The 27127-nt window shown below is 34.1% G+C and overlaps 1 protein-coding gene across 1 annotated transcript; it reads right to left on the reverse strand.

The window, feature by feature from the left end:
- Positions 1-2773: 2773 nt before the first annotated feature.
- On the reverse strand, positions 2774-5163 carry LOC105033091 (LOB domain-containing protein 18). The gene is made up of 2 exons (XM_010907747.4): positions 4378-5163; positions 2774-3856 (listed from the first exon to the last, which is right to left on the reverse strand). Exons 1-2 carry the CDS (start codon positions 4726-4728, stop codon positions 3482-3484), a joined length of 726 nt encoding a protein of 241 aa, XP_010906049.1. The 5' UTR covers positions 4729-5163; the 3' UTR covers positions 2774-3481.
- Positions 5164-27127: the final 21964 nt, after the last annotated feature.

A 27127-nucleotide genomic window follows, 5' to 3' on the forward strand; every position in this document is an offset into this window, starting at 1 on the left:
ATCCATAGATTCAATTCGAAAAAGAGTTCTGCAATTTAGGTATGTGATTTGATCATAAATTAATTCTTATTCTCTGAAATCAGATACTTTGTGTCTTATTTATTATCATATAAACTAGATCCATAGATATTTGATTTAGATCAATGCATGTGTAGGATTAAATCTGATTTAATCTTGTCTTCCACTACTTAAATTCAAAATTATTTTTAAATCTGTATTTAAAATAGCTAAAATCCAATAGATATATGTTTCTTAATATTTTGGAAGTGTTGATCATGAACTCCATTCCATCTTTTAGGAGATGATACTTTCTTTGTCGTGTATAGAAAACTGCATCTTGCTCTAAAAGATACAGGCTTTCAAGAATAACCTAGCAAACATCCACAAGAACTACTTTACAAGTTATCTCATCCTTGTCCTCTTAGTTATTGTAAACTTGAAGGTACACTACATGGTGATATTTAACTCAACATCATTTTAATCTAGCTGAGAGGATAAGGATGGGGATGAGGTTTGATCTTTAATCTTAGCTTTTGAATTAGATTTTCATAGATGAGATTCTTCCCTCTTATAGGATCTACAATAGTCTCATTTGTGATGTACTTCACCTAGATCTTCAGGCAAAAGAGTTTTTCTTATGCTTCTAGATCTGCTTCAGTTGCTATCTCGGATTTTCGTACCATAGTCTTAATTTGGAATCTATTTGCTCGAGTTCAAACAGCTCTTTAACCTCTACAATATTGAGAAATACCTTTCCTTTCTTCTTAGAATTATCATTCAATTGATTTCTTCTACTTTGACTTCAATGTAGGATAAAGCTTTCAGTACTTCTCCTTGATGTATCCACAGAGATTACAATAATCATAATAAATTTTTTGAGTGGTAATGATGTGCTTCCTACTTTGCTCTCCTCACTGACTTAGATTTTTGCCATTTTTTTTGAACTTGTCACCCTTCTCACCTTTTGTAAGCTAATTTTTCTTTTTAATCCCCCTAGCCTTTATGCTAATTTTGTTGATGTCTTCGACCTTAAAGATCTTCAGCTCCTTTCGTATGCTCTCATAGAAACCTCCATCATACTTCATGAAGACTGTATGATCATCGATGGAGTTTCCAAATTAGATTACTTGCTTGCAAAACTTAGTGCTATTATCCTTAGATGGATTGATCATACTTTTACCGGAGTTACTTCCATTTGATCCACCAATCCTTGTCACAGTCGATTAGATAGAACTACTTAATAAGGCCCTTGAATTTGCACTATGTGAGATCAGAAACATCATTGTTCCTTACATATGAATTTCAATAGATAAGCGCATGGTTAGAAAGCTAGAGATGGGCAAAAGCTATCTTCTAGATACTAGAGCATCTAAAGATAGTAAAGTAGATCTCTAACTAGTTGAGCCAGTTATCTATTTTTCCATCATACATAGAGATTTGGAATTGATCTTTAACAATCGAAAAGAGAGATTTTGCATACCTCTTAGTCGCACATCCTCCTTGCTAGATAGATAATCTTCATCTCCAGACATATGATACTACTTCATTATAGGATTTGCTAGCTAGTACTTGTGCTTGCATTGAAAATATCACTAATCGGAAGACAATCTCGATGAATTGTGCAATCTTTTCCTCTAGTTATGTGAGGTATCCCTTCATCACATCATGTATTGAGGAAGAATTAGCAACCATACTCACCTTTGTCCGTCGATGTACCTAAAGCATAATTAGCCCTTCTTCTAATTGCTTACATTACTTGCATATTTAGACCATGAACTAAGATCCTCAGAAATATAGAGAACCGACGCTTTGATAACAACTCGATCCAATCAAAGAAAAGAAAGATTTTTCTCAATCCGTTAAACTCGAATCTTATAAAAAAAGACTAGATGAAGAGAGAAGAATTTCAAAAGTAGGATTTAAATTTTCTTTTCTTTCATTGGTTAATTCTCCATACTTTATTAACTGAGGCACATAGTCTTTATTTATAATAGTAAGGTCCGTCCTTATGTAATTTAGATCGAATTTTTCTTTTTGATTTTTAGGACATCTATCCTTGAACAATTCAGGTTGGATTCATCTTCCTAATTCGAATACGATTAGATTTCCAAAAAAATTCATGATTAATATAAAAAAAATCATGAAAAATACTAAAAATCTACTAGAGATAGAACTCAACTTCTAAATCGATTTTTTTCTATCACTCTACCTAATTTTTTATGGATTATAAGATAATGTTCCGTCAAGATTTTTATCGAAAAAATAGTTTTAATTTAATCAATTTATTTCTAATGATGAAATTTTGGCCTTTAACTCTATAAAAAATTGATCAAAGTTGTAGATTTTAAAAAAATATTTAATTTTAAAAAAATAATCTCAAATGTAAACCGTATGCCCAAAGAATCATCTTTGAAGTTTGGCACTCGATTGAAATTTTTTGATATAATGGATCTTGCCTCTTGATCCTATCTAACCTCACTTACAGTGGTCTAAATGGTCCATATCATGTCTTGGGATCCTTCTGGATCATCCGCCTGGATGCTCGCTTGCATGAAATTCATCACCAGAATAATATCTTATTCACTATTAAAGATGATACGTCATAGATTCATAATCATGGCTTTCCCTAGAATAATGATCTCGCTAGAGCAACTCCTGAAACACCAGTGACACCAGTACTTAAACTCTTTCCTAATTTAACTCAACCTCTATTCCAGTATCGTACTAAAAGTTTGTTCTGCTTTTAACCACCGTAGCAGTTAACTAGCTAAAACTCAACAGAAAACTTGGGGAAATCAAACTCAACCTCCAAACAAGTGCTGCCTCAGGTAAAGCTGAAGTTGTGGCAATGAAAAGACAGCTGACTCGTGGGATCCAAAGTTATGGCTAGGAGTCCAATCATCAACATTATATCAAGGAGAGGATATTACGTTTGGAAAGAATGCCAAGCTGTCCAACTTGATGTCACTTTCCAACATTAACAACACCATAGATCCTGAAAGCAAGGGCAGATGAACAAACAAAAGAATATTGTCAGCAACGTCGAACTAAACCGTTCATTTCAAGTTGGGCAATCATTGATCCCCATAAACATCATCATTTATTTCAATCTAATTTGAAAGCAATATATATGCCCCATTTAAAGCAAACCCGCTGCTCCTTCTTGATCATGGTGAACAACAAAGTGAGTTCAACCGGCCCTACCAATCCCCTCCTAATAGGCTACAGACTGGAAGCTCAATTAGCCTTTCTAAAACGATAATATCTCACTTTTTTGCCTCAATTATAGTCCATTGGATTCCATCAGCTCAGTTTCAACCAAAGCTTAATTTTGAAGCAATGAAACAGTGGGGAAAAAGAACTAGTTCATCCTTCTCCGTACAATATATAAGCAAGTGGATGCTGGATCTCCGGTCACCTGCCGACACTAATAATTGTTATCGCCGGGAAGCCAGCAGACGCGTTGAGTCACTGCATCGGATCATTTGGAGAGGGGAGGGGGCTCGGTTGTGGCGGTCCTTTGCCGGTCGAGGAGCTCCCTCGCCAGTGCCTGCAGGTCCCCACTGCTACCTCCCGAGCCCTCGCTGAGGCTTCTCCTACCGGGGCCGAGCTGCTGCCGGAGCTCTATTGGCCGTTGCTGCTGCTGTTGAAGGGACCAGTGGGGCTGCACCTGAGGGTCGAAGAGGGCGGAGAGATCGACGGTGGCAGGCAGGTTCAACGAGGAGGGGAGATCTGATATCGAGAAGGGTGGCGGTGAGGGGAGCTGCGGTGGAGGGGGAGGCGGCGGTGGGGTCGGCAGCTCGAGCGTCGCGAGGTGGGCCTGCAAGTAGGACAGCTCCGCCTGGAGGTTCACCACCTGCTCAATTGGATACTAAAGGTCATCACAATGAACCGCTGTGAAAGAAAGGATGTTGCAATCGATCACAGTGCTAGCTCACATTGGATGGAAGGTGAGAAAGATAGGATGGAGCCAAGGAAAACGAAACGTTTTTTTGACAGAAAACCAGCAAGTCGTGACGCTCACATGGATGGAGATACATAAATGAGCAAAACGGACACTTCCCTTTACTTGTGAGGCTTTTCTTCCTAAAAAGTGCACTTTATAGAGAATGACATAAACCGAACCGACTCAGCCATCCATTCTCAACTCTATGGATTTCTCCTAGCTAGAATTAAATTGACCATGCCCCTTGGAATGAATTTAATTCAGCTAGCGAGCATACCACTCAGAAAATTTGTACCGTATAAAAATTCTATAACATTCAATGTTATAATTCCATCTCTACGAAGAACAATACCGATGTTGTTAGGATCGAGGTGGGGTGCGGATGAGTAGTAATTAGAGGAGTTGGGGTTGCGGGGGAGGCAGGGGGAGACCTGTTGTTGGAGGGCGAAGATGTGGGCGACGCAGCCGTAGACGGGGTCACGGAGGCGGGCCTGGGCCTCGTAGCAGATGGTGACGACAGCGTCGAGGCGCTTGTGGGCAGGGATGTGGAGGAGGAGCTTGGACACATTGCTGGCCCCGAACACCTTGTGCACCGCAGCGAAGTGCGCCGCCCCTTGCTCTGAATCAAAATACGGTGCGAAAATGCACCCGCTCACACACTTCCTCCTCAAGAACTTACAAGCTCCACACGGCCCACCACCACCACCACCTCCGCTACCTCCGCCACCACCTGCACCGCCACCACCGCTTCCACCCACACTGCTGCTCGTACTGCCACTCATACCGGTCCCCTTCTTTGCTTCTTTCTTTGTTCTTTAGTCTTGGAACGTACGTGTTGTTGTTGTTGCTGCTGCTGTGTTAGGGCCGGTCGAAGGCGTTTTAGAGTGTTAGACAGAGAGAGAGAGAGGGGGGAGAGAGAGAGAGACGGGTGGGGGGGTGCAATGAAGAGGTGAATAAGAGAAGAGGATGGGGGGTGAGGAGGAGATGAGGTGGGGAATTGGGTGTACTACTTTTGGGAGTTTGTCCAATGGGTGGAGGGTCGTGTTGGGGTTACTGTTTGGGCTTGTATTTTTTTTGGTTTCTTCGTATTGATGACTCTTTAAAGCCACGCCAGGCAACAAAGCCTACCCCCCTCTCTATGCTTTGCAGATTGCGTGAAGCAAACATGCGATGGAAAAAATACCCATCACCTCTCTCCTCGCCCCCCCCCCTCCTCTCTCTCTCTCTCTCTCTCTCTCTCTCTCTGCGTCAACTCCTCCCACCTGCTGTATACCTTCACTCTTCCTCCTTCCTCTCCCACGTGAAGCTCAAATGCCTCTCTCTCTCTCTCTCTCTCGTGATGTTGTGTGATTTGTTCCCCCATCTCATTCTACTGTGTGAGTACGATAGAGAGGGGCAAGGAGGGTGTGGAAGCGTGTCCGCATGCGTCGCTCTCAGTATACGTGCAGGTGTTTTCCGGATGGATGCGTAGAAGGCAAAGGACGCCACCTTCGACTTGCTTTACTTGTTTTTATTATCTTCCTCCGCGACCAAAATGCCACTGGGGTTGACAAGGAATATCGAATGGGGAACCGACGGTTTCATTTCGGTTTGCCTTTCTTAGGGCAGCGGGGAGCCTTTTGTGGGTCCAAGGAGATATCGCTTCGGGGCTGTGTCTTTCTTCGCTGAAGGGTTTGGAGGAACACGTGAACCGAGTTCCTTTTGAGAGGTTATAATTTATCGAGGGGCAGAGCAGAACTAGCGAGCCCCACAAAGGAAAACAAACGCAGCTCCCACAGCCATTCTGCCCTCTTCGAGAATTATTTTCAAAAGATATGGTACGTATTTCTCACCTCTCTTGGTGGGTGACGGATTTAGAAACGAACCTATACCTCAATTTAATTTGTTTTCATAGGAATCAAGAAGGGAAAAACATAAATGTGTGTGTATGTGCATTTCATATATCGATTGAGATATAGAAATTGAAGGATTGAAACAGTAGTGTGTATAATTCGATGAGATTAAAAAGCTTTTCAAAACATTATCAATTTCTATCAACATCGTATCACGCAATATATCGGGATATATTGAGTTTTTATCGGCATAATGAAAGTGGAGACAAAATTTCTCAAAAAGGCTCAGATTCTATATATCATATTTGATGAACTTTGAGATCATTTATATCAATGTTTCTGCCAAGTTAATAACATCTTATTTTACTTTAAAAATTAACATCACATGATTAAAAATACATTCTAATGATGAACATCTTTAAAAAAAAAAAACTATAAGATTTTCTAAAGGAAAACATGAAATTATATTAATATCATATCACTTGATGTTTCAGGATATATCAGTATTTATCAGAATGCACATTGAGATTCGAAATTCAATATGTATGTGTGTATGTGTGTGTGTGTGTGTGTGTGTGTAATATTTTGGGAATTTGAATAAATATTTAATTTTGACCAACTGAAACCCTGCTTTACTTTAAAAATGGCACCATCAAATATGTGGCACCACACTTTCGTATATGCACATAGTTTCAAGCTCTTTTCTTTTGGCATTTACATCATTTGTTGCATTGGATTATTTTCCTAATTCTTTTGGAAAATACTGAAAAAAACACAAATTAAACATTAATGGACAAACACATTTAATATGTCATCAAATTGTCACATGTGAATTGCATACTGACCTATTCGTCCATATCAACAAACTATTATAATTGTTAATTTCATCATTAAAAAATGATAAATAAATTTTATAAAAATTTTACTTGTAAATACATTTAAATTTTCTTATTTACACAAGATCATTCCAAAAGGTATATATATTTGTTCAAGAATTTGTAGTTCGCATCTATATCCCTATTGTCATATTATGTTTTTTCTTTTCTTCTAACTTCAATTTGCCTAGACCAAATTTAACTCAAATTATCCGTGACTACTTTGGATTTTAGAAAATTTTGAGGTTTGTATCTAAAATTTCATTTTCATTATATATCAGCTGATCGAATGTCACAAACATGGCAGGACATGTGTGTATGTATATCGTGCGATTTGATGAATGCTTGAGATCTATGCAACATGTTAACAAACCATATATATAGCATTATTTTGTTATATTGACACCACGAAACATAATTAATATGTCATTTGATTGTTCCATATGAATCACAATTTGGCCTGCTCTTGCAGGCAAGAAATTATTCTGTATACATTGCTTGAATAGCTATGCTTGCTATTGAATAGAAATAAATAAATAATATAAATATTTTTATAGACATGTGCCCTTAAGGACACCATTTACTTTTGCTCTGACCCTTCCAAAAGTAAATCGTGGATATATTTCTTTCCAAAAGTTTGAGCTTTTCATCTATATCCTTTCATTATAATTTATGTTAGCAGCTTCGGTAAACTAAAATAAATTTATGGAATATTTTGGCATTATTTTATATAATGATTGAAATTTTTAGGGGCATATCTCAAATTTTGTATTGATGATATAGAAATAGGCGTATTTCTTTTAAATTTAAAGTGGAAATAAACAATTTAGTTCTTTTTTCAAGAGTAATATCCACAAAAAATAATAAGGCAATATTTTTTTTTTATTTGGAGGATATCTTAATTTCAAATTAGTATTAGGTTCCCTTTGCATGACTTGAGCAATATTAGATCACAGATCCATAGATATTAGATTGAAACAACATTAGCATCAGCAAAATTTAGATATGTGATGCAATGTGGACAATAGTGTTTGGAAGAATGAGATGTAATACATGATAGACATTGAGGTTCATGTCCTGAAAAAAAGGTTTTGAGATTTAAATATGCTAGACCATTACTTCCTGTAACCAATCACAAGTTTCGATTACATCATCTACAAAACAAAAAAACCAATCAATGCATCATACTTTGCTCCATTGTAATTCAAATTAATTAACGTAAATCACGTACAATTAGGATATATGCCAAACACCAAGGTTTATTCCTTATCAAATTTATTTGGCATGGAAAATCCTGCAGATCATTAGGACACATGGCAAAGCTTTTGATTGTAGGCCTTGACACACACACACACACACACACAAAAAAAAAATGCAAATTTTTGGAGGATGATGTGGAGGGAAACAATTTTGCACGTACCCATGACATCATACTGTGCGGTATAAATGCACTCGTAATTTGCACTCCTAAGGCGTGGCTCATATGTACATCCTTAAATTTCAACAAGCAAAAACTATGTGTGATGCACATGGAATTAGAAAGAAAGCAATTGCCAAAACATAGATGCAGATTTTGAACCTTGAAATTTTGAAGTAGAGAAGTTTTATCATCCTATTCTCTAAGAGTGCGTTTAGTTATATTTTTTAATTTTTAAATTTTAAAAAATATTTTTGATTTTTTTATTTTTATTATTAAATGAAAATAAAAAAATAAAAAATATGTTTGGTAATTAAGATATTATAAAGCAAAAGATAATATTTGGGGATGGTAGATGAAGAGCTCGACGAAAAAAAAAAAAATCGAAAAGAGAAGAAAAAGAGAGTGGAGAGGTGACAACGAGAGAGAAAGATTTAGCCTCTTTACTCATTGGTTTGACGTTTTAGATATGAGGAAGTAAAAAAAATAAAAAAATAAATTTAAAAAATAAATAATTTTTATTTTATATATAAATAATAATTTTTATTTTTTAATTTTTAATTTTTAATTTTTATGATGTTATCAAATATTATTTTTTAATTTTTATTTTTTAAAAATTAAAAAATAAAAAATAATATTTTTTTAATGATTAATCAAACGTATTTTAAATTATTTAAATAAAATGAAATTTTAATTTTCTTTCATCTCTTGCTTTACTAGTATAGAACGATGTGTGCAACCACAGCCTACGTGCCCACTACCGGTCTGCTGAGCTAAACAACTTCTCCGGTGAAGAACACCGGCCATCAAACCCCTGACTTTTATTATTTATTTTTCAGAATTTAAGTTGAAAAATCACAATTCTTATAGTAAAAGGGCAGTGAAGTAATTGAGGAGCAAACCAAGAACATTCTCGAATGCATCTCTAGCTTTTGGAACACACCGAGCGCCATACTAAAACTGGCCCGAAGTCAAAAACCGGTTTGGCGTTCAAACCGCAGCGCGACCCGCTGGCTCCTTCCACCATTCGTTCCCCGTAACATGTCCTCACGTGGGGCCGATGTAACGGCCCGGGCGAGATGACATCCCCCGTTGTTGGGGTCCACACCCCGCCGTTTGGTTCAGAGAGACCAGAATATAATAGTAGGGAGGTCGTACCGTTGCGCTCCAACGCGTCGCCTTCGTTCCACTTTTCCATTTTTTTTTAAATAATAGCGGGAATTAAAAATTATTTGTTAAGAATACGGAAAGAGATTTTAGGCACCGCCACTACTATAACAGTGCGTAACGGCGCATTGCCGCGCCGTCCGCCAATTGTCCTGCCTATGTGATCCTCGAGGAAGCAGGGCTGGAGCCATCTCCTGCCACGTGGCGCTCTTGACCCCCCCGATACGTTGCCAATGGTGAAGAGGCAATGGAAGAGAGAATAGTTCGAGAAGACTAGAAATGCTACGGTAAGACAAAGAATAGGCAACTGTATGGCCCCTACATCTTTATTTTTTTTAGAGAGCAAACATTACATTTCTCTTCAGAATCAGAAGGTACACCCCATCCGATCACATACAAGAAACACAATATCACCGGAGAAAATGATCTATATCATCAGCTATAAACCATATTTGGATATATTAAGAATACAGGGATGGAATAAACACGTAGCAGAAGATGGCCTCTTGATCCACATCCTTATGTTTGCTAATATATGTAGTTTCTAATTTTATTTTAGTAGAAGAGAGGGGGAGAATTTTTAAATATTCTCAAGATTCAATTCCTATTATTGTCATTGAAGACCGATCCAATTAGAATACCAAGCAGATAGACTGATTTGCTAGAGTGCTCGAATGAATGATTAAATAAATTGGAGGGGTTAGCCGGAGATCTCAATGCGCCTCTAAGGAAGACTTGTGGTGGTCATTGGGTTCAAATAGTGATCACTGCAACATAGGTCACTTTCAAAGCAAGGTTGAAGTGAGGAGGTCATGATCGGACCTTTGCGCCGACATTGGATCTAACTTAAAACAGCACAAAAATGAAGAGATCTTTTTACGGGAGAGTGTTTGGTGGGGAACTTTCTAATGCCGAAGCCAAATAAATTTTTTTGGAACAATAAAGATATTATGAGAGCAAAAAATAACAATATAGGCATACAGGAGCTCAAGAGTACTAATTTGGAGGAACCCTTTGAAGTTATTTATATAAATCATGAGGGTTGGCACCGATTGCCAAGGCATCGAGATATGTAAATTTTTATTTTTGGTAGTTGATCAGACATACTGAAGGACTTGGATGGATGTTTACATCATGCACGCTGTACATCTCGCTCCATGGTTATGGACACCATTCACAATTAGGGCCGAGTTGTTGCCAACTGGGGGTACATTTTGAAATCTCCATGCACCTCTAGATTGGCCATGTGATAAACTATAACCGGTTGGATGGATGCTTCATGGAGAACTCTAATTGGTTAATTTGCCATGTTGGCTATAGTCGATTCCAAAGCATATCACTTGCCCCAAATTCTAAGGTCAAGGAAATTTATTTGCCTGGCTGAAGAAAGTAAATAAGTTGTGAGGATGATCAATTGAAATGAGCCGAGAAGCCAACCCATGAAACTGAGCTGTCACAATTGTCCTTTTGATTTTTGCTATAGAGATCCTCTGGGTATTGCATTTATGAGGGATGTACTATTGTTCACACTTCCCAAAGTAGCATTATAAATGATGTGTGTCTTGGGTGATAATTAGATGCTTAGCTTATGGCAATCCAAAGGATCATCTGAAGGTGAACACTTGGGTGACACATGGTGAGAATCGATCAAGATAGGTGAACCATCATGCCAATTCCTTATTTGACTTCTTTGCATACTAGTGCTCAGAGAGAGAAAGAGAAAGAGACTACAACCAAGTCCTTATGACCATAATTGGATCTTTGTTGTCGTCTTCCTCTCATACATCGATCTATCAGAGCTTCATCATTGTCATGCTCTCGACTCAAAATTGCGAGTCAGGAATTGCAGCAACTACTGCATACTCATAAAAAATTCTCTCCATAAACATGTAAGGCATCTCATCGTGTTATCATAAAGCAACATCAGAATAATTAATTTAATAAGTTAAGTTCAAATTCAATCATTCAAATTCCAACTTTAATGTCTCAATAAATTCAATAATATTCAAAGGATCTTACATCAAATTTAATAAAATTTTTAATCTAAAATAAAAATATCAAGATTATATTTTTAGTCACTCTTCCATACATATTTTAGTATTATCTTAGTTTTCAAAATCTATAAAAATAATAAAATAAGATAATGAGCTAGATAGCCCAATAAGCAATGATCACTTCAACTAAATTACATCAGATAATAAAGTAAGCATATATAATTTATCAGCTTGAAATAATTTTCTATTATACAATATTATCAAAACATAATTAATGTTGGATTCAATTTCTTTCCAAAATTCAAGTTTCTTTCAAGAATTTAATTCTTTCAAAATATCAAGTTCTCGTCAGCCATTCTCGTATCCTATAAGCTATGGCCATATTATTTCTTTGATAAGGTTATTATATTGTGTATCATCTTACGACCAACCGCATGTCATCTTACAACAGGCTGCGTATCATCTTGTAGTGTATTGCATATCATCTTGTAGCAAAGTCATAACAACCGCGTATCATCTTGCAGTTAGGTGTCATCTTATAGCATGCTACATATCATCTTACAGTAATTCCTTAAAAAATCATGAATTTGCTGGTAGTTTGTTATGAATCTACTAATGACATATCATGTATCTACTTACGACATAAATCCTCATGATTAACTAATTGCAAATATATTAGCCTCCATTGGCAGGATCCTCCACATAGGCAGGCTAAGAGTTCAAGTTATCTCAAATCAATTTTTTTTATAATTCATATTTCTTATTCCAATTCAACAAGAATACATATACTCATGGTATCAAAATCAATCAAGTATAATATGTAACAAAATTAATACTTTCAATCATGCTTCATCATAATATTTTAAAATAAGATATTTATAATAATAAAATATTATTCATCAAATTTATGCATCATTTCATAAATTATATCAAAAAATATTTTAAAATTTATCAATAAATCTAAAAAAATAAAGTATTACTTACCTCATACACATTCCAACAAATCCATAAAATTCTAAAAAAAAATTTTCAAAATATTTGGTTCATGGATCATATCACAATGTCTCATTATCGGATATTTATAACCCTATATAGGATCAATTTTAATAATTAAAAAGGATATGAATAATTAAGAAAAGATAAAATAGATGGATAGTTACAACCAACATTTTAGATTAGTTCGATCATCTAATTTCTTCATATCAAGATCTAGTTAGGAAACAGATGCACTATAAAAAATCAGACTATTAGTGATGGCTAATTACCATTGCTAATAATCATTTTATCATTGCTAATAGCATACTGTCACTAAAAATTTGATAAAAATAATCTCATCACTAATTACTATTATTATAGATGGTAATTCCTCCATCACTAATAATAATAATTAATGATGATATTAACGATAAATATCATCACTAATAATTTTAATTTTTTTATAATTAAAATATTAAAAAATTATTAATGATGAAAGTTATCATCATTATTATCATCGCTAATAATTTTTTAATTTTTTTAATTAAAATTTTAAAAAAATTATTAGCAAGGATAGAGCTGTCGTTAATACCATCTTAATAGTTTTTATTTTTTTATAAAAAATTTATAATTAAATACTTTAAAACCTATTTTATAATTATTTTATAATATCTATTATAAATAAAATAATAATTATTTAACATAATCATAAATAAAAAATTCATTATATTATATTAAAAATATAAATTATATAATTTTATAAATTTATACTACTTTATAAGTTTAAAAATTATATATATATCAAAAAAAAATCATATAAGATCCTCTTCGTCATCCTCCGCATTCTCCTCCTGCTCCTATACATCCTCTCTAGTAGTTGATGGATGAGAGCTGGATATCTCAATATCCTATAATGAAAAAAAATAAAATATTATAAAATAAATTTTAATATAAAAATATATATATCGATATGAAAATATATATTTCGATATACTATTTTGATTCTTAAATAGGTTATTCCTACATATTCCATTCGATGATACAGAGTTATAGATATTAAAAATTATGTCTCAAAGTCAATCGTCAGTGTGTTGATGGTTGTGCTTATGTATGTAAGTTGTATATAAATTATTTATTAATAAAAATTATTTAATTTATTTATCATAAAGTGTACATCTTTTTGAACTCTTATGTTGTAATGAAGTTTTTAGGACTATTTTGATCGATAAAGGAAGATTTATCAGCAACTCCTTAAGAGAGAGAGCGTATGAGTAAAATTTTATATGTTTAGACAGTGAGATCTATTATGTATGTCATGATATGTACAAGATCAGATGTGACATACTCACTAGTGGTAGTAAGCAGATACCAGTTAATCCAGATGAGAACCACTGGAAGATCGTAAAAATCATCCTTAAGTATTTGAGAAATACTAAGGACCAGTAGCTTATCTATGGAGAAACTGACTTAAAACTTATAGAGTTTACTAACTTCAATTTTCAGTCAGATCATGACGACAGTAAGAGCGTATTGCAATATATTTTATCCTAAACGGTGGAGCAATCTGTTAGAAGAGTTCTAAGCAGCACACCATAGCTGACTCTACTTGCAAGATGGAATATATCACGATATTCGATGCTGCAAAGAAAGCTGTATGGTTATGAAAGTTCATCGATGAGCTCGAAGTGGCATCCTCCCACGATGACTCTATTTTGTTATACTGCGACAGCATTGGCGTCATTGCTCAAGCGAAGGAACCGAAGTCACATCAACACACCAAACACATTCTGTGCCGCTACTATCTGGTCTAGGAGATCGTGGATCGAGATGATGTCAAGCTTTAGAAGATCGATGGAAAAGAGAATCTGATTGATCCATTTACTAAAGCCCTCGATGTCAAGAAGTTCAAAGATTATAAATCGAAGATGGATATACGATATTGTACCGATTGGCTTTAGTCCAAATGAAAGTTGTTGAAAATTATGTTCCAAAGCCAATCATCGATCTATTGATGATTGAACTAATTATTATAATTATATATAAATTATTAAAAATAATAAATATTATTTAATTTTTTCATCACTCTGTGTGTATTTTATTTGAACTCTTATTTTGTGATGAAGTGTTGAAAAATATAGGTGATTTCATGTATGTATTTTAAAATTTTTTTAAAATAAAATACAGTGGAAGGCAATTAGATTAATCATATTAATCTAACATGCATATGATCTAATCATCAAATCAACCTACTCTAGGATATATGACATGATATGTTGCATATAAAATCTGAAATAATCACATAATAAAATCTGCATGCATAGATGTAAGCAGCAGATGAAATCTATATCTATCTGAGTTCAAAATTTGACACCTTAGTATAGATCGACGATCACCACTGTCGAGAGATATGGTAAATATGATCCTTGTTGGTTGTTTATAGCCACACATGCGTCTGGCCTCTATGAAAGTTCACTTGAAGCTTTGATCTGATCGGTCTTCTCGAGAATGCTAGTTTGCATGAAGACTTTCTTCTTGACTGATTTGGATCTTTTCTTCAAATTTTGAAATTCTTTTAGAGGTTGAAGATAGACTTCTATAGGATATGAAGAGGTGAAAGAAAGATGAAAAAGAAAATAATTTTTTTCTTATTTTTTCTCTCTTCCCAAATCCATAGGAACAAAACCCTAGAAACTAGGTTTTGCGCACACCCAAGAGAAGAGGATTCTCCTCTTCTTTTTCTCCGTGAACCCATGCCCCAAAACCTTTTCCATGTAGATAACTCCTTCTTTTCTATCTTACATGTATAAAAGAAACAACAAAAGCCCTTTTTATTGGCATGTAATAAGGTTGGGATGAAGAGTCCTAGAATTCTTAGACTCTTCCAAGAGATGTCGCCCTTCCACAAATTTCACACCCCAAAAAAAACATGGAATGCCCCCATTTTATAATTTTTCATGGTGAATCAGATCATTATCTGATTTTTCACATAAAAAATTCTATCAAAAAGTAAAACACATAAGGAGAAAAAATAAGATGGCGGCAAGGTTTTGTAGATAATGTCAAATATTATCTATATGGTATCCAATTCAAATCTAATTTGAATACACCATTTAAAACCTGATAATATCCAATTTTGGATGTGAGATAGAGAAGGGAAAGAGATCTTTAGTATGAAAAAGTCTCATGCAAAATAATTTTGTGTGTGGAGAAAAGCGGCATCCAAGTTTTGGTGTGCAAGGGAGAAGAGTCCAATGCTATATGGACTCTTAATTTCTTTATTTGAATTCAAACTAAATCACATCTAGTTTAGCCCAAATAAAATAGATAAAATCTAATCTAATTAGGTTCATAAATTTTTAATCAAATTTTAATTAAATTAAAAATTGATTGAATCAAAATTCTGATCAAATCAGAGATAATTCTTCCTTAGTAATTAGGTTATCTCATAACCTAATCGGATCAAACCTAATTGAATCTATTTCAATTAGATTTTATTTAATCCTCTTTACTTAATCAAATTAAGCTAACTAATAATTTAATTATTAATTAATTCTTCATTAATTCACTAACACTTGATGAATAGATTTATTACAACTTTTGTATAAGGTTAATTATCAATCGAATTGATGATTAAGCTCTTGAACGATTCTTAATTGTTAATCAGCCATATGATCAGTCAAAAACTTCTTTTGAGTGTAACCCCATAGGTTTAAATCGAAGCTGGTAGCACAAAAATAAATTTTAGAATCAATCGATCTAAAAATTTAGCAATAGGACCCGACATTCGGATAGATCGAATGATGGCAAAAAATATTCAAGAACCTATTGGTGTATAGTTATCGTATAATTCATTCCTTTAACCTTAATGCTCGAGGACGATCTAAGATTTAACTATCAATCCTAAATAAGTCATTTACATTATATTTTAATCTTTCAAATCTATCATATGGATTATCTGGATCCAGATTTTGCTAAATTAAAATATATTGATATATTAATTTCTACTAATTTGGAGAGGTCAATTCTATTTTGATACACATCGACTTGATAAGTACTTGACTGTATCTAAAAATTTTTCATCACTGAATTTAAAATTCAGTTAGTCTGACACCAAAGTATAGTGAGTTGCTTGTAAATCACCATGGTGATCTTAAGTCGGAGGGACACTTATACCATACCCTTCTCGAGCTACTCTTGACAGTAGAGTGCTCTGCAGTTGGTCACGTTCAATGAGATGTACTCCAATATCTCATTTGCATGCCATACTAGTGTCTTCACACCATTTGATTACAAGAATAACCAATGTATATGACACACAATGACCTACACTTGATATCATTATCGTCCTAATAATAATGTATCATTTGGTTGTGAACCAGTTTAAGGACTATACAATAAATCTTTTCTTATCGATTTAAGTAATCCTAAAGACTTCATCACAATATAGGAGTTCGTTAGAAGATGTAACCTTGTAATAAAAAAGATCAAATAACTTTTATTATTTATCAATTTATATATATTTATAATTAGCACAATCGTCAAATGCTTGGCTTCAGGATATAATTCTCAATATGAAGTCCTTAGGACTATTTGAATCAATATAAGAGGATATAACATTTAGTCCTTAAATCTTAGTTTATGACCAAATGATATACTATTATTAGGATGATAGCTATATGAAGTATAGGTTATTATATGCCATATGCGTTGGTTGTCCTTTTAATCAAAGAGTGTGGAGATACTGGCATGGCATACAAACAAGATGTAGGAGTACATCTCACTGAACATGACCAACTGCTAAGCACTCTGCTGTCAAAAATAGCTCACAATGGATATGGGTATAAGTATCCCTCTGACTTGAGATCACCACGGTGACTTGCAAGCAACTTACTATGCTTTGATGTTGAACTATCTAAATTTTTAATTCAGTAATGAAAAATTTTTGAGCACAGTCAAGTACTTACGAAGTCAATATATGAGTCAAGATGGAATTGATCCCTCTGAATAAGTAGGAGTTAATATATCAGTAAATTTCAATTCAGTAAAATCTCGATCAGAATAATCTATGTGATGGATTTAGAAAATTAAAATATAATGTAGATGACCATATCAGGATTGATAGTTAAATTCTAGTCACGTTGAGTATTTGGGTCAAAGAGATAAATTATACGATAACCATATATCAATAGATTCTTGAATATTGCTTTGCAATTTTTCGACCTATCCAGACATCGGTACCATTGCTAGATAGTCACTTTGATTGGTATAAAAAGATTATTCTTGTGCTATCAGCTTAGATTTGAATCTATGAGATCATACTCAAAAAAAATCTCTGACTGATCATATGGCTAATCGATGATTGAGAATCATTCGAGGGTATAATCATCAATTCGATAGATGATTAACTTTTTATAAAAATTATAATAAATTAATTCACTAATTATTGATGAATTATACGAGAATTGATAAGTAATTAGATTACTGATTAGCTCAATTTGATTGAGCATTAAGATTTGGATCAAATCTAATTGAATTAGATTCAATTTGATTTGACTCGATTAGCTTATAAGATGACCTAATCACTAAGGATGTTCGATTCCTAATTTGATCGAAACTTGAGTTTGATTAATTTTTGATTTGATTAAGATTTAATCAAAGCTATTTGTTACCTAATTAGATGAAGTTCAATGGTCTAATTGGATCCAACTTAATTTAGTTTGGTTAAGAACCTAATTGGATAAGATTCAAGTTCGAACCAAGCCCATGCGCCACCTATCATTGTGCCCTTCTTTTCTCCACACTAGAAGTGTTCTAATGTGAATTTTTTACCATGCCTAGAGGTGACTGTCATCCACATTTTGATCCCCTTTGGATTACAATTTGGTTGATTTAAAATCTAAGTTCAAATGGTTTGAATTTAGATTTGAACTTAGAGTTTAAATCAAGTTGGACTCTTCCCTTCACACCGACCACTTTCTCCATGCATGAAATTGGTTCTTGTATGATTTTTCTCCATGCCCAGAAGTGTTTTGTTGCCCCTTCTCTGGTTCTTTTTGGATGAGGACAAGGTTGGTTCTTCATTCGAATTCAAAAGAGTTTGAATTTGACTTGAAACTACTTTGAACCTACCTTATCCTTATCTTGTCACCCACACCTTTGGAAAGGCTGAATTTTGTAAGACAATTTTGAGAAGGGAATGGTGTGAGAAATCTCATACCTCAGCTCTTCTAATGCCCCACTTAGATGAGAATAAAGTGATTTTGGTTTGAATTCAAAATGATTTGAATTTGAACTAATTTGAACCACTTATCTTCATCCAATCTCAACTCCATGCCAACTTTAAATTCCTCTCAATTTTGTGCAACAAATTGATTGGTTTTTACCATGAAAAATTCTTTCTAAGAGAGAGGGGGCATGAAATAGAGAGGGGGTGCGCTCTGTGCATGAGAAACAGAGGAAGACTCCTTCCTCTTTGGGCATGAGGTCTAAGGTGGGTTCTAGGGTTTTGACTCTAGATTTTGTGTAAGAGAAAATCACAAGAGTATTTTGTTCCAATCTCTCACACCACCACCTTCTCATAAAGCTCCATCTTCTGATCTGAAAGAATCTAAGTAATCCAAAGGAAGGAGCTTGAATCAGCCATCCAGAGCCTTCGACGCAAGCTAGCACTTCCGAGAAGGTGATCCGATCAAGGCTTTGAGTGGATGACCTGTAGAGATCGGATGATCTGTATGGCTACTTGACATTAAGAAGAATCTCATACCATGTATATCAACAGCATCAATTATTGACCCATGCAAAGGTAATGAGTTTTGAGCTCAACCGATTAGATCTGATCTAGGGCATCGATGGGATCGATGCAGTTTTTCTTTATGTCAGATTTTTGTATGCAAAAATTTTATGTCATAGATCCTTAAAAGATAGTTTAGATATAATCTTAAGCATATATAAGAGATTAAAGTGTTTAATCTATTATCTTCCATTATAAAAATTTTAAAAATGTATGCTTTGAACTATCAATTTTTCTTCAAATGATATTAGAGCTTCATTGCTCTTAACATGAATGTTTTGTATATAATCTGATTTTAATCTGATTTTAGTTATTTAGATTAGATTTAAATAATTAATCTAAAATCTGAGTAGTGTAGTAATCAAATTGGATAGATCTCCGTAGCTGTCCGATCATAGGAGAAAGTAGAGTTTTACGATCCTCTCCTCTCATTCGATGGGATTCTCCTATGGTGTGTAAGGGTGCTGCCGATCTTTTTCATGAAGATGAACAACAAAAAGAGTTAAAAATTTTTATTTTATATCTGATATATTATATTTTAGATCTAAAATTAAAGTTTATTTAATTGTATGATAGTTTGTAAAAATATTTTATAAAATTTAAAATTATTTTCAAACACCAAACCCCAACCCATGTTAGCCCAACACTTAATTATGAATTAAGTGATCTAGATTTAAGAATCAAAGATCTAAGACATAAATTTCTTAATTCATGGGTTTATGAGTTAGCTCAAGTCAGATTCGTTTAACTGGGTTAGACCTAAAATTAGAAATCATTGATAATGGACTATGTTAGTAATTGATCAAATCTAATTAATAGTTAATTCTGATTGGATCAATTCTTCTCTTGATCAATTCTCAATAGTTGTAGTTGGTCAGAGTTCATATCTTTGATTAGACTAAGATAGACTTTGATCATAGCTCCGTGGTCGGGCCCAAGTCTATAAGTTGATCGAATTGAAACTGACTAACCAGTTGGTGTCTAAGTATGACAATCTTGATCGATGATCATTAATTGAGAGCTACTCGTATAAATTGAGTCTATGATGAGTTAATGACATACCTCTTCTACCAATCTCACTTATCTGACTAATATAGTAAATCATATTTTGATCAGATCACTTAATGATTGGGGTTGACCCATGCTAACTAGAAAATCAATATAACTTCCCCTAGTTCAACTTATCTAAAGTCTTCTTCATGACTTGGTGAAGTCAGTGGGAAGATTTATGACTAGTTGGCTGGACTAACTTATGCCTAATCTTTTTTTATCTGACTTGATGAAGTCAATGGAAGGATTAGGATTAACTGATCAAGTCTTTTCTCATTTTTTATTTTATCTAATTAAATTTTCTAAAATTATTAGATGCCTAAAAATAAAATAATTATGGTGATAACTAAATCATAGTCTTTCATTAATTGGATAATAATAATCCAACAGTTTGGATGATCATTGGAGGCAACACATGTCCGGTGCTCATCTGGCTGTCGAAATTATCATTCATAATATGTTGATTTAATTGTGTCTTTCTAATGATGGTTAGGTTAGCCGAGCCACACTCAGGTCTAGTCATTCATTTGTCAGATGTACTAAATTTTGATATGTTAATGGTTGGACCTAACCAGAACTTTCAATAGAGGCACCACATACTTGCTGAAAAGGTGTCTGGGGCAAAATTAATTGCTAAAAATTATTTGCTAAAATAATTAATTAAGAACCTACCTATAGATGCACAGAGGTTGGTCGAGCCAAACTCGAGCCCATGTATAGCCTATGAGGATTTTGGTATTCATTAAGAAATTAGTGTAATTCTTCGAATTAGAGGTAGAGACTATCAATTTGAATAAAATAATGGAAGAATCTTTAGATTAAAATCTATATCTTTAGGCTTAATCAATTCATATACTAACTAGGTTTTGATTTTTTTTTTATAATTATGGCCACCACCTTGTTGCTCTAATTATTATTGGATAGTGATAAATTAATGAGACCTAATTTTGATAGTTGGTATCGAAAATTAAAAATAATCCTAGAGCATGAATGGATCTTATATATACTGATAGATCTGATATCTGAGGAGCTAGCTCTGAATGTCTACAGTACAGTCTGAGATACTTATCAGAAGTGGTTCAACGATCAAACACAGTTTGTTGCATTATGCTGGTGGTAATGAATGATGAGTTCAGCTGCAGATTTGAGAATGCTCAGCTATAGGATATGTTATAAATATTGAACGAGTCCTTTGGCACACCCACTGATATTGAGAGATACAAGACAAGTTGTGCCATCTTCAACGCTTGAATGAGAGAAGGGACATCAGTCACTAATCATGTATTGTACATAATCGAGATGATTGAGCACCTGAGCAAGCTCGACTTTGCCCTGCATGAGTAGCTGGAGATGGATGCTATTTCGAACTCTTTGCCTAAATTCTACCTCCCTTTTCTTACTCATTATTGAATGACAAAGTCTGTAGTAAACTACCATGGTTTGTTAGGGTTGCTGCAGAACTTTGAGAAGCATCACCAGCTCCACAAGGAGTCGATGAATGTGGTAGGAAGAGCTTCTTCCAAATATCCATCCTTTAAGAAAAGGAAGAAGAATAAGAAGAAGATGCAAAGTACTGGAGCACCCAAGTCCAATCAAACCAAGAAATCTAAGTCTGATCAAAGTTAGGCAGAATACTTCTAGTGCAAGAAGCAAGGATATTGGAAGAAGAACTATCCTCAATACATTGCCTCTCTGGATCCGAACAGACCGAGAAAGAAGCAAGCTGTTGCTAGACAAGATAATTATATGATAACACCTTATAATTTCTTAATTTATGATTCTACTACCTAGGTATTAGATATCAAATTTTTTTTTAATATTTGTAATTCGTTGTAGGGTCTATAGATCAGTAAGAGATTTGAAGAAGTTAAAAGATTTCTTAATGTTGGAGATGGAAGATCAATTTCAATTCTAGTGTTAGGGATTATTAAGCTTGTATTCAAGTCCAATATAATTATTCTTAGTGAATGTCATTTTTGTTCTTCATTTTTATTAAATATTATTTCTGTAGACCTTTTAACCATGCATGGTTATAAGATTTTAATAAAAAAAATATTTTAATATCATTATAAATGATGTTAATGTGATGAATGGATAACTGAACAATAGAATTTATATATTGTCATAACCTGTTAGTGTAACGTACACGTCCACCAAATGTCCTAAAATTGATGATGTCATCAAGATCTACCTCTGGCACTGTAGATTAGGTTATGTTAACAAGAACAAAATAAACAGATTGACTCAAAAAAAAATCTTCGAAGTCAGTAATTGTGAATCACTTTCAACCTATGAATTCTATCTTCTTGAAAAAATGATGAAGTCAACTCTTACTGGAAAAGATGAGCGAGCTAGTGAAGTTCTAGGTCTGATACATACTGATGTATGTGGACCCATAAACATGAGTACCAGAGGTGAATATTATTATTTTATTATATTTATAGATGACCTATCGAGGTATGAGCACGTCTATTTAATGACACATAAGTCTGAATCATTTGAAAAGTTCAAATAATTCTATAATGAAGTAGAGAAACAAACTGAAAAGAGTATTATAACTCTTCAATTTGATCGAAGAGATGAATACCTCTCCGATAAGTTTTTGACATATTTAGAAGAAAATAAGATTCTCTCGTAGTGGACTCCTCCTGGAACACCACAGTAATAATGGTATGTTAGAAAAGAGAAATCGAATCTTTTTAGACATGATTTGATTTATAATGGGCTTTACAAGTCTATTGATCTCATTTTGGGGATATGCACTTGAATCGATTTATTATATTCTAAATAAAGTTTTAAGTAAGTTTGTAAGTAAAACACTACATGAGATGTAGATTTGATGTAAGCCAGTACCCTCTCACCTTAGGGCTTTGGGATGTCTGACTTACGTCGAATGTTTGAAAATTAATAAGTTTGGATCTAGGTCTGATAAATATCTATTTATAAGGTACCCCAAAAAGATTAAGTAGTAGTACTTCCACTTTGTTGATGAACAAAAAGTATTCATCAGTAATATGACAGTCTTTTTAGAAAAAGAGTTCCTTGAGAAAGAAACAAATACCTCTAAGATTAAACTTGATGAAGTTCAATCGATAGAAGAACTGACACAATCTAGTAAACCCATAGAGTTGGATTTGATAAGATAAAATCCAAAACCTATTGTAGAGATATTTTTGAGGAGATCCGATAGAGAACCATGTCAGCCAGACAGATACTATGATTTTCTGGATCGAAATTGTGATCCTGTTGAACTCGATGAGAACAATGAGGATTCGATCACCTATATAGCTGCAATACAGAGGTCTAACTCCGATAAGTGGCTAGAAGCCATGAAATCTGAAATAGAGTTCATGAAGATCAACGATGTATAGATATTGGTTGACCCACTTGAAGAGGTAAATTTCATAGGGTGCAAGTGGATCTTCAAAAGAAAGAGAAGCATAGATAGAAAGGTGGAGACCTATAAAGTTCATCTAGTTGCCAAGGGCTACTGTCAGTATTATAGTATTGACTATGATGAGACATTTTTTCTTGTGGTAATGCTCAAATTTATTTGAATCATATTTGCGATAGCAGCACATCTGGACTATGAAATCTGACAAATGGATATGAAAACAACCTTTCTAAATAGAGAGCTGGAAGAAGAGGCGTATATGATACAATCTGAAGATTTTTATATTCACGGATGAGTCTAAGATATGCAAGCTTCAGAGATCCATTTATGGACTTAAGCAGGTATCTCAAAGTTGGAACATGTATTTTGTTAAAGTGATCAGAACGTATGGCTTCATTAAGAATGGAGAAGAATCTGCATATATAGGTGGATTAATAATTCTATGATAGTATTTCTTATTTTGTATGTGGATGATATTTTTTTAATCAAAAATGACATTCTGGCATTACAGAAAATAAAAGTTTAGTTATCATCATAGTTCTATATGAAGGACTTAGGAGGAGCATCCAACATCCTTGGGATGAAGATCTATAGAGATAGATCTAAGAAGTTACTTAGATTATCTTAGTCTACAAACATTGATACTGTGTTGAAATGATTCAGCATGGAGAATTTCAAGAAAGACTATCTTTCAATAGGCCAAAGAATTTTTCTCTCAAAGAGTGATTGTCTGACAACTTCTCAAGAGAGTGAGCATATGAGTAGAATTTCAAATACTTCAATCGTGGGTTTTATTATGTACATCGTGATATGTATGAGATCGATATGGCATACTAACTAGAGATAGTGGGCAGATACTAGTTCGATCCAAGTGAGAACCACTAGAAGGTCATAAAGACCATCCTTAAGTATTGGAGAAATACTGAAGACCAGTGGCTCATCTATGGAGAAACTGACTTAAAACTCATAGAGTTTACCGACTTCAATTTTTAGTCAGATCATGACGACAGCAAGAGCATGTTGGGATACATTTATACTTTGAATGGTGGAGCAATCTACTGGAAGAGTTTTAAAAAGCACACAGTGGCCGACTCTACTTACAAGTTGAAATATATTGCGACATCCGATGCTGCGAAGAAAGCTGTGTGGTTATGAAAGTTCATCGGTGAGCTCGAAGTGGCATCCTCCCTCAATGATTCTATTTTGTTGTACTACAATAACACTGACGCCATTGCTTAAGTGAAGAAATCAAAGTCACATCAATGCACCAAGCACATTTTGCACTGCACCACCTGATCTGAGAGATCGTAGATCGAGATGATGTCGAGTTTCAAAAAATTGATGGAAAGGAGAATCTGACCAATCCATTTACTAAAGCCCTCGATGTCAAAAAGTTCGAAGATTATAAATCAAAGATGGATATATAATATTATATCGATTAGTTTTAGTCCAAATGGAAGTTGTTGAAAATTATATCCCAAAGTCAATTATCAGTCTATTGACGGTTGAGCTAATTATTATAATTATATATAAATTATTAAAAATAATATTTAATTTTTTTATCACTCTATGTATATTTTATTTAAACTCTTATTTTGTGATGAAGTCCTTAGGACTATTTGAATCAATATAGGAGGATATAACATTTAGTCCTTAAACCCTAGTTCATGACCAAATGATATACTTATAGGGAAGAAAAACTATTTCTCTTCGGATAGCTCAGATTGCATCTAAAATTTTTTTACAAATCTATATTAATAAGGATTAAATTCTTATCTGAATAATAGTAGAATAGGAGATCAAATCTCTAAAAATTTAAAATCAATCTTTGTAGAGGCCTAAAAGTACAGACCCTTTACTTCGCATGCACGTCAGACAATGCAGGAAAGAGAGATAAACTCCAATCAAATCACTTTTGCAATCCAACCAAATGAGGGAGGAGAGATGCTAGTGTGATGCCACACACCAGCAAGGAGGACACCGAAGGTGGATCCCACAGCAAGGAGAAGGGGACGGCTACAAGAGGAGATGCCAAGGAGAAGGAAGGGGCTTTCCTCTTCTCACACCTCTCTCTCTCTCTCTCTTCTCTCAATCTGATTTTTGCTATTTGATTTCTATACATCCATAGGTAGAAACTCTCTCTATTTATAGATGATTCTCATGACCCAATAAGTATAGGACTCCTAATTCAGACATGCTTTGAATCAATCCAATATTCATGAAAGGACTCTTACATAAGATAGAATTGGAACCACATAAGGCGCCCACAATGCACCCATTCCCACACCCACATGGGATGCCCACAACTAGCACCATTCTAGGTGCTGGTCGACTCAAGAAAGGAGGAAATCTCAGTACAAGTAGGATTCCTAATATCTCATCCAAAAAAGATCCGATTCGAATCCAATTCAAAGCTGGTTCGAAATAATTTCGAAAGACTGTCAGTCCCAAACTCTTTAGGACTTTTGCACCCAGTCTAACTTGAATTTTGAGCCCAATTAAGTCTAACTAAATTAGATCTAATCTAAAATTAATTAGCACTTAAATTCAATCTCTCATGGACTTCATGGATCATAGATTAGAAACTGTTCATCTTCGGGATTGAACCTGAACCTTATGTATAGTACTAGCTAGACATAGTCAACTCTTCAATCCCGTTTGACTCATAATTTAATTCTTAATCAAGTTAGCTTAAATATTCAATCAAGTCAAGTACTTTTAAATTGGATATATAAACATAGGTTAATACTTTTTTATGGTGTCTGACTTGTGTGCATGACTCCATAGGTTCAAACACTAAGTCGGTAGCATAGGAATCGATTCTTACACTAATCAAGATACCATCTAGCAATGATTCCTGATGTTCAGATAGGCCAAATTATCGCAAAGAAATATTCTAGAATCTATACATATGGTTATCGTATAATTCATCCTTTTGATCTTGAATGCTCTAGGATGGTCTCAGGTTAACTATCAATCGAGATTGCTTCATCCACATTGTATTTCAATATTTCAAATATATCTCATTGATTATCCTAACCAAGACTTTACTAAATTGAAATACAGTGACACATCAACTTCAATAATTCGGAGGGATCAATCTCATCTTGATCTACACACAGACTTCACAAGTACTTGACTGTACCCAGTAGCCTTCCATCACTACATTAGAAATCTAAATAGTTCGACACCAAAGTATAGTGAGTTGCTTGTAAATCACTATGATGATCTCAGATCTGAGGGACACTTATGCCCATATACTTCGTGAGTAGCTCTAGACAGTAGAATGCTCAGTAGGTGAGTCACTTGTTTAGTGACGATGTACTCCTATATCTCATCTGTATGTCATACCAGTGTCACCACACTCCTTGGTTAAGAGGATAATCAACTCATATGGTACACAACAACCTCCGCTCAATAAACGTCATCGTCTTGTAATGACGTATCATTTGATCACGAACATGTTTCAGAATTATATGATATGTTCTCTCTTTATCATTCACTAACATAGTTCTAAGGACTTTATCACAATACAAGAGTTCTATAAGGAAGATATAACTTTGTGATGAAAAATATCAGAATAATTTTTATTTATTTATCAATAATTCATATACAAAGAAAAATTCAATCATCGCATGATTGATTTTGAGATATAATTTTTAACTACTTTTACTTGGACTAAAGCTA

This window comes from Elaeis guineensis, chromosome 11, assembly GCF_000442705.2.
Source record: "Elaeis guineensis isolate ETL-2024a chromosome 11, EG11, whole genome shotgun sequence".
In the NCBI taxonomy this organism is placed as follows: Eukaryota; Viridiplantae; Streptophyta; class Magnoliopsida; order Arecales; family Arecaceae; genus Elaeis; species Elaeis guineensis.

Bases quoted from the DNA above. Each gene is read 5' to 3' on its own strand.
- LOC105033091 (XM_010907747.4), bottom strand. From the start codon at position 4,728: ATGAGTGGCAGTACGAGCAGCAGTGTGGGTGGAAGCGGTGGTGGCGGT. The intron at 3,857-4,377 runs GTCTCCCCCTGC...CCAATTGAGCAG, and splicing joins TCTTCGCCCTCCAACAACAG to GTGGTGAACCTCCAGGCGGA.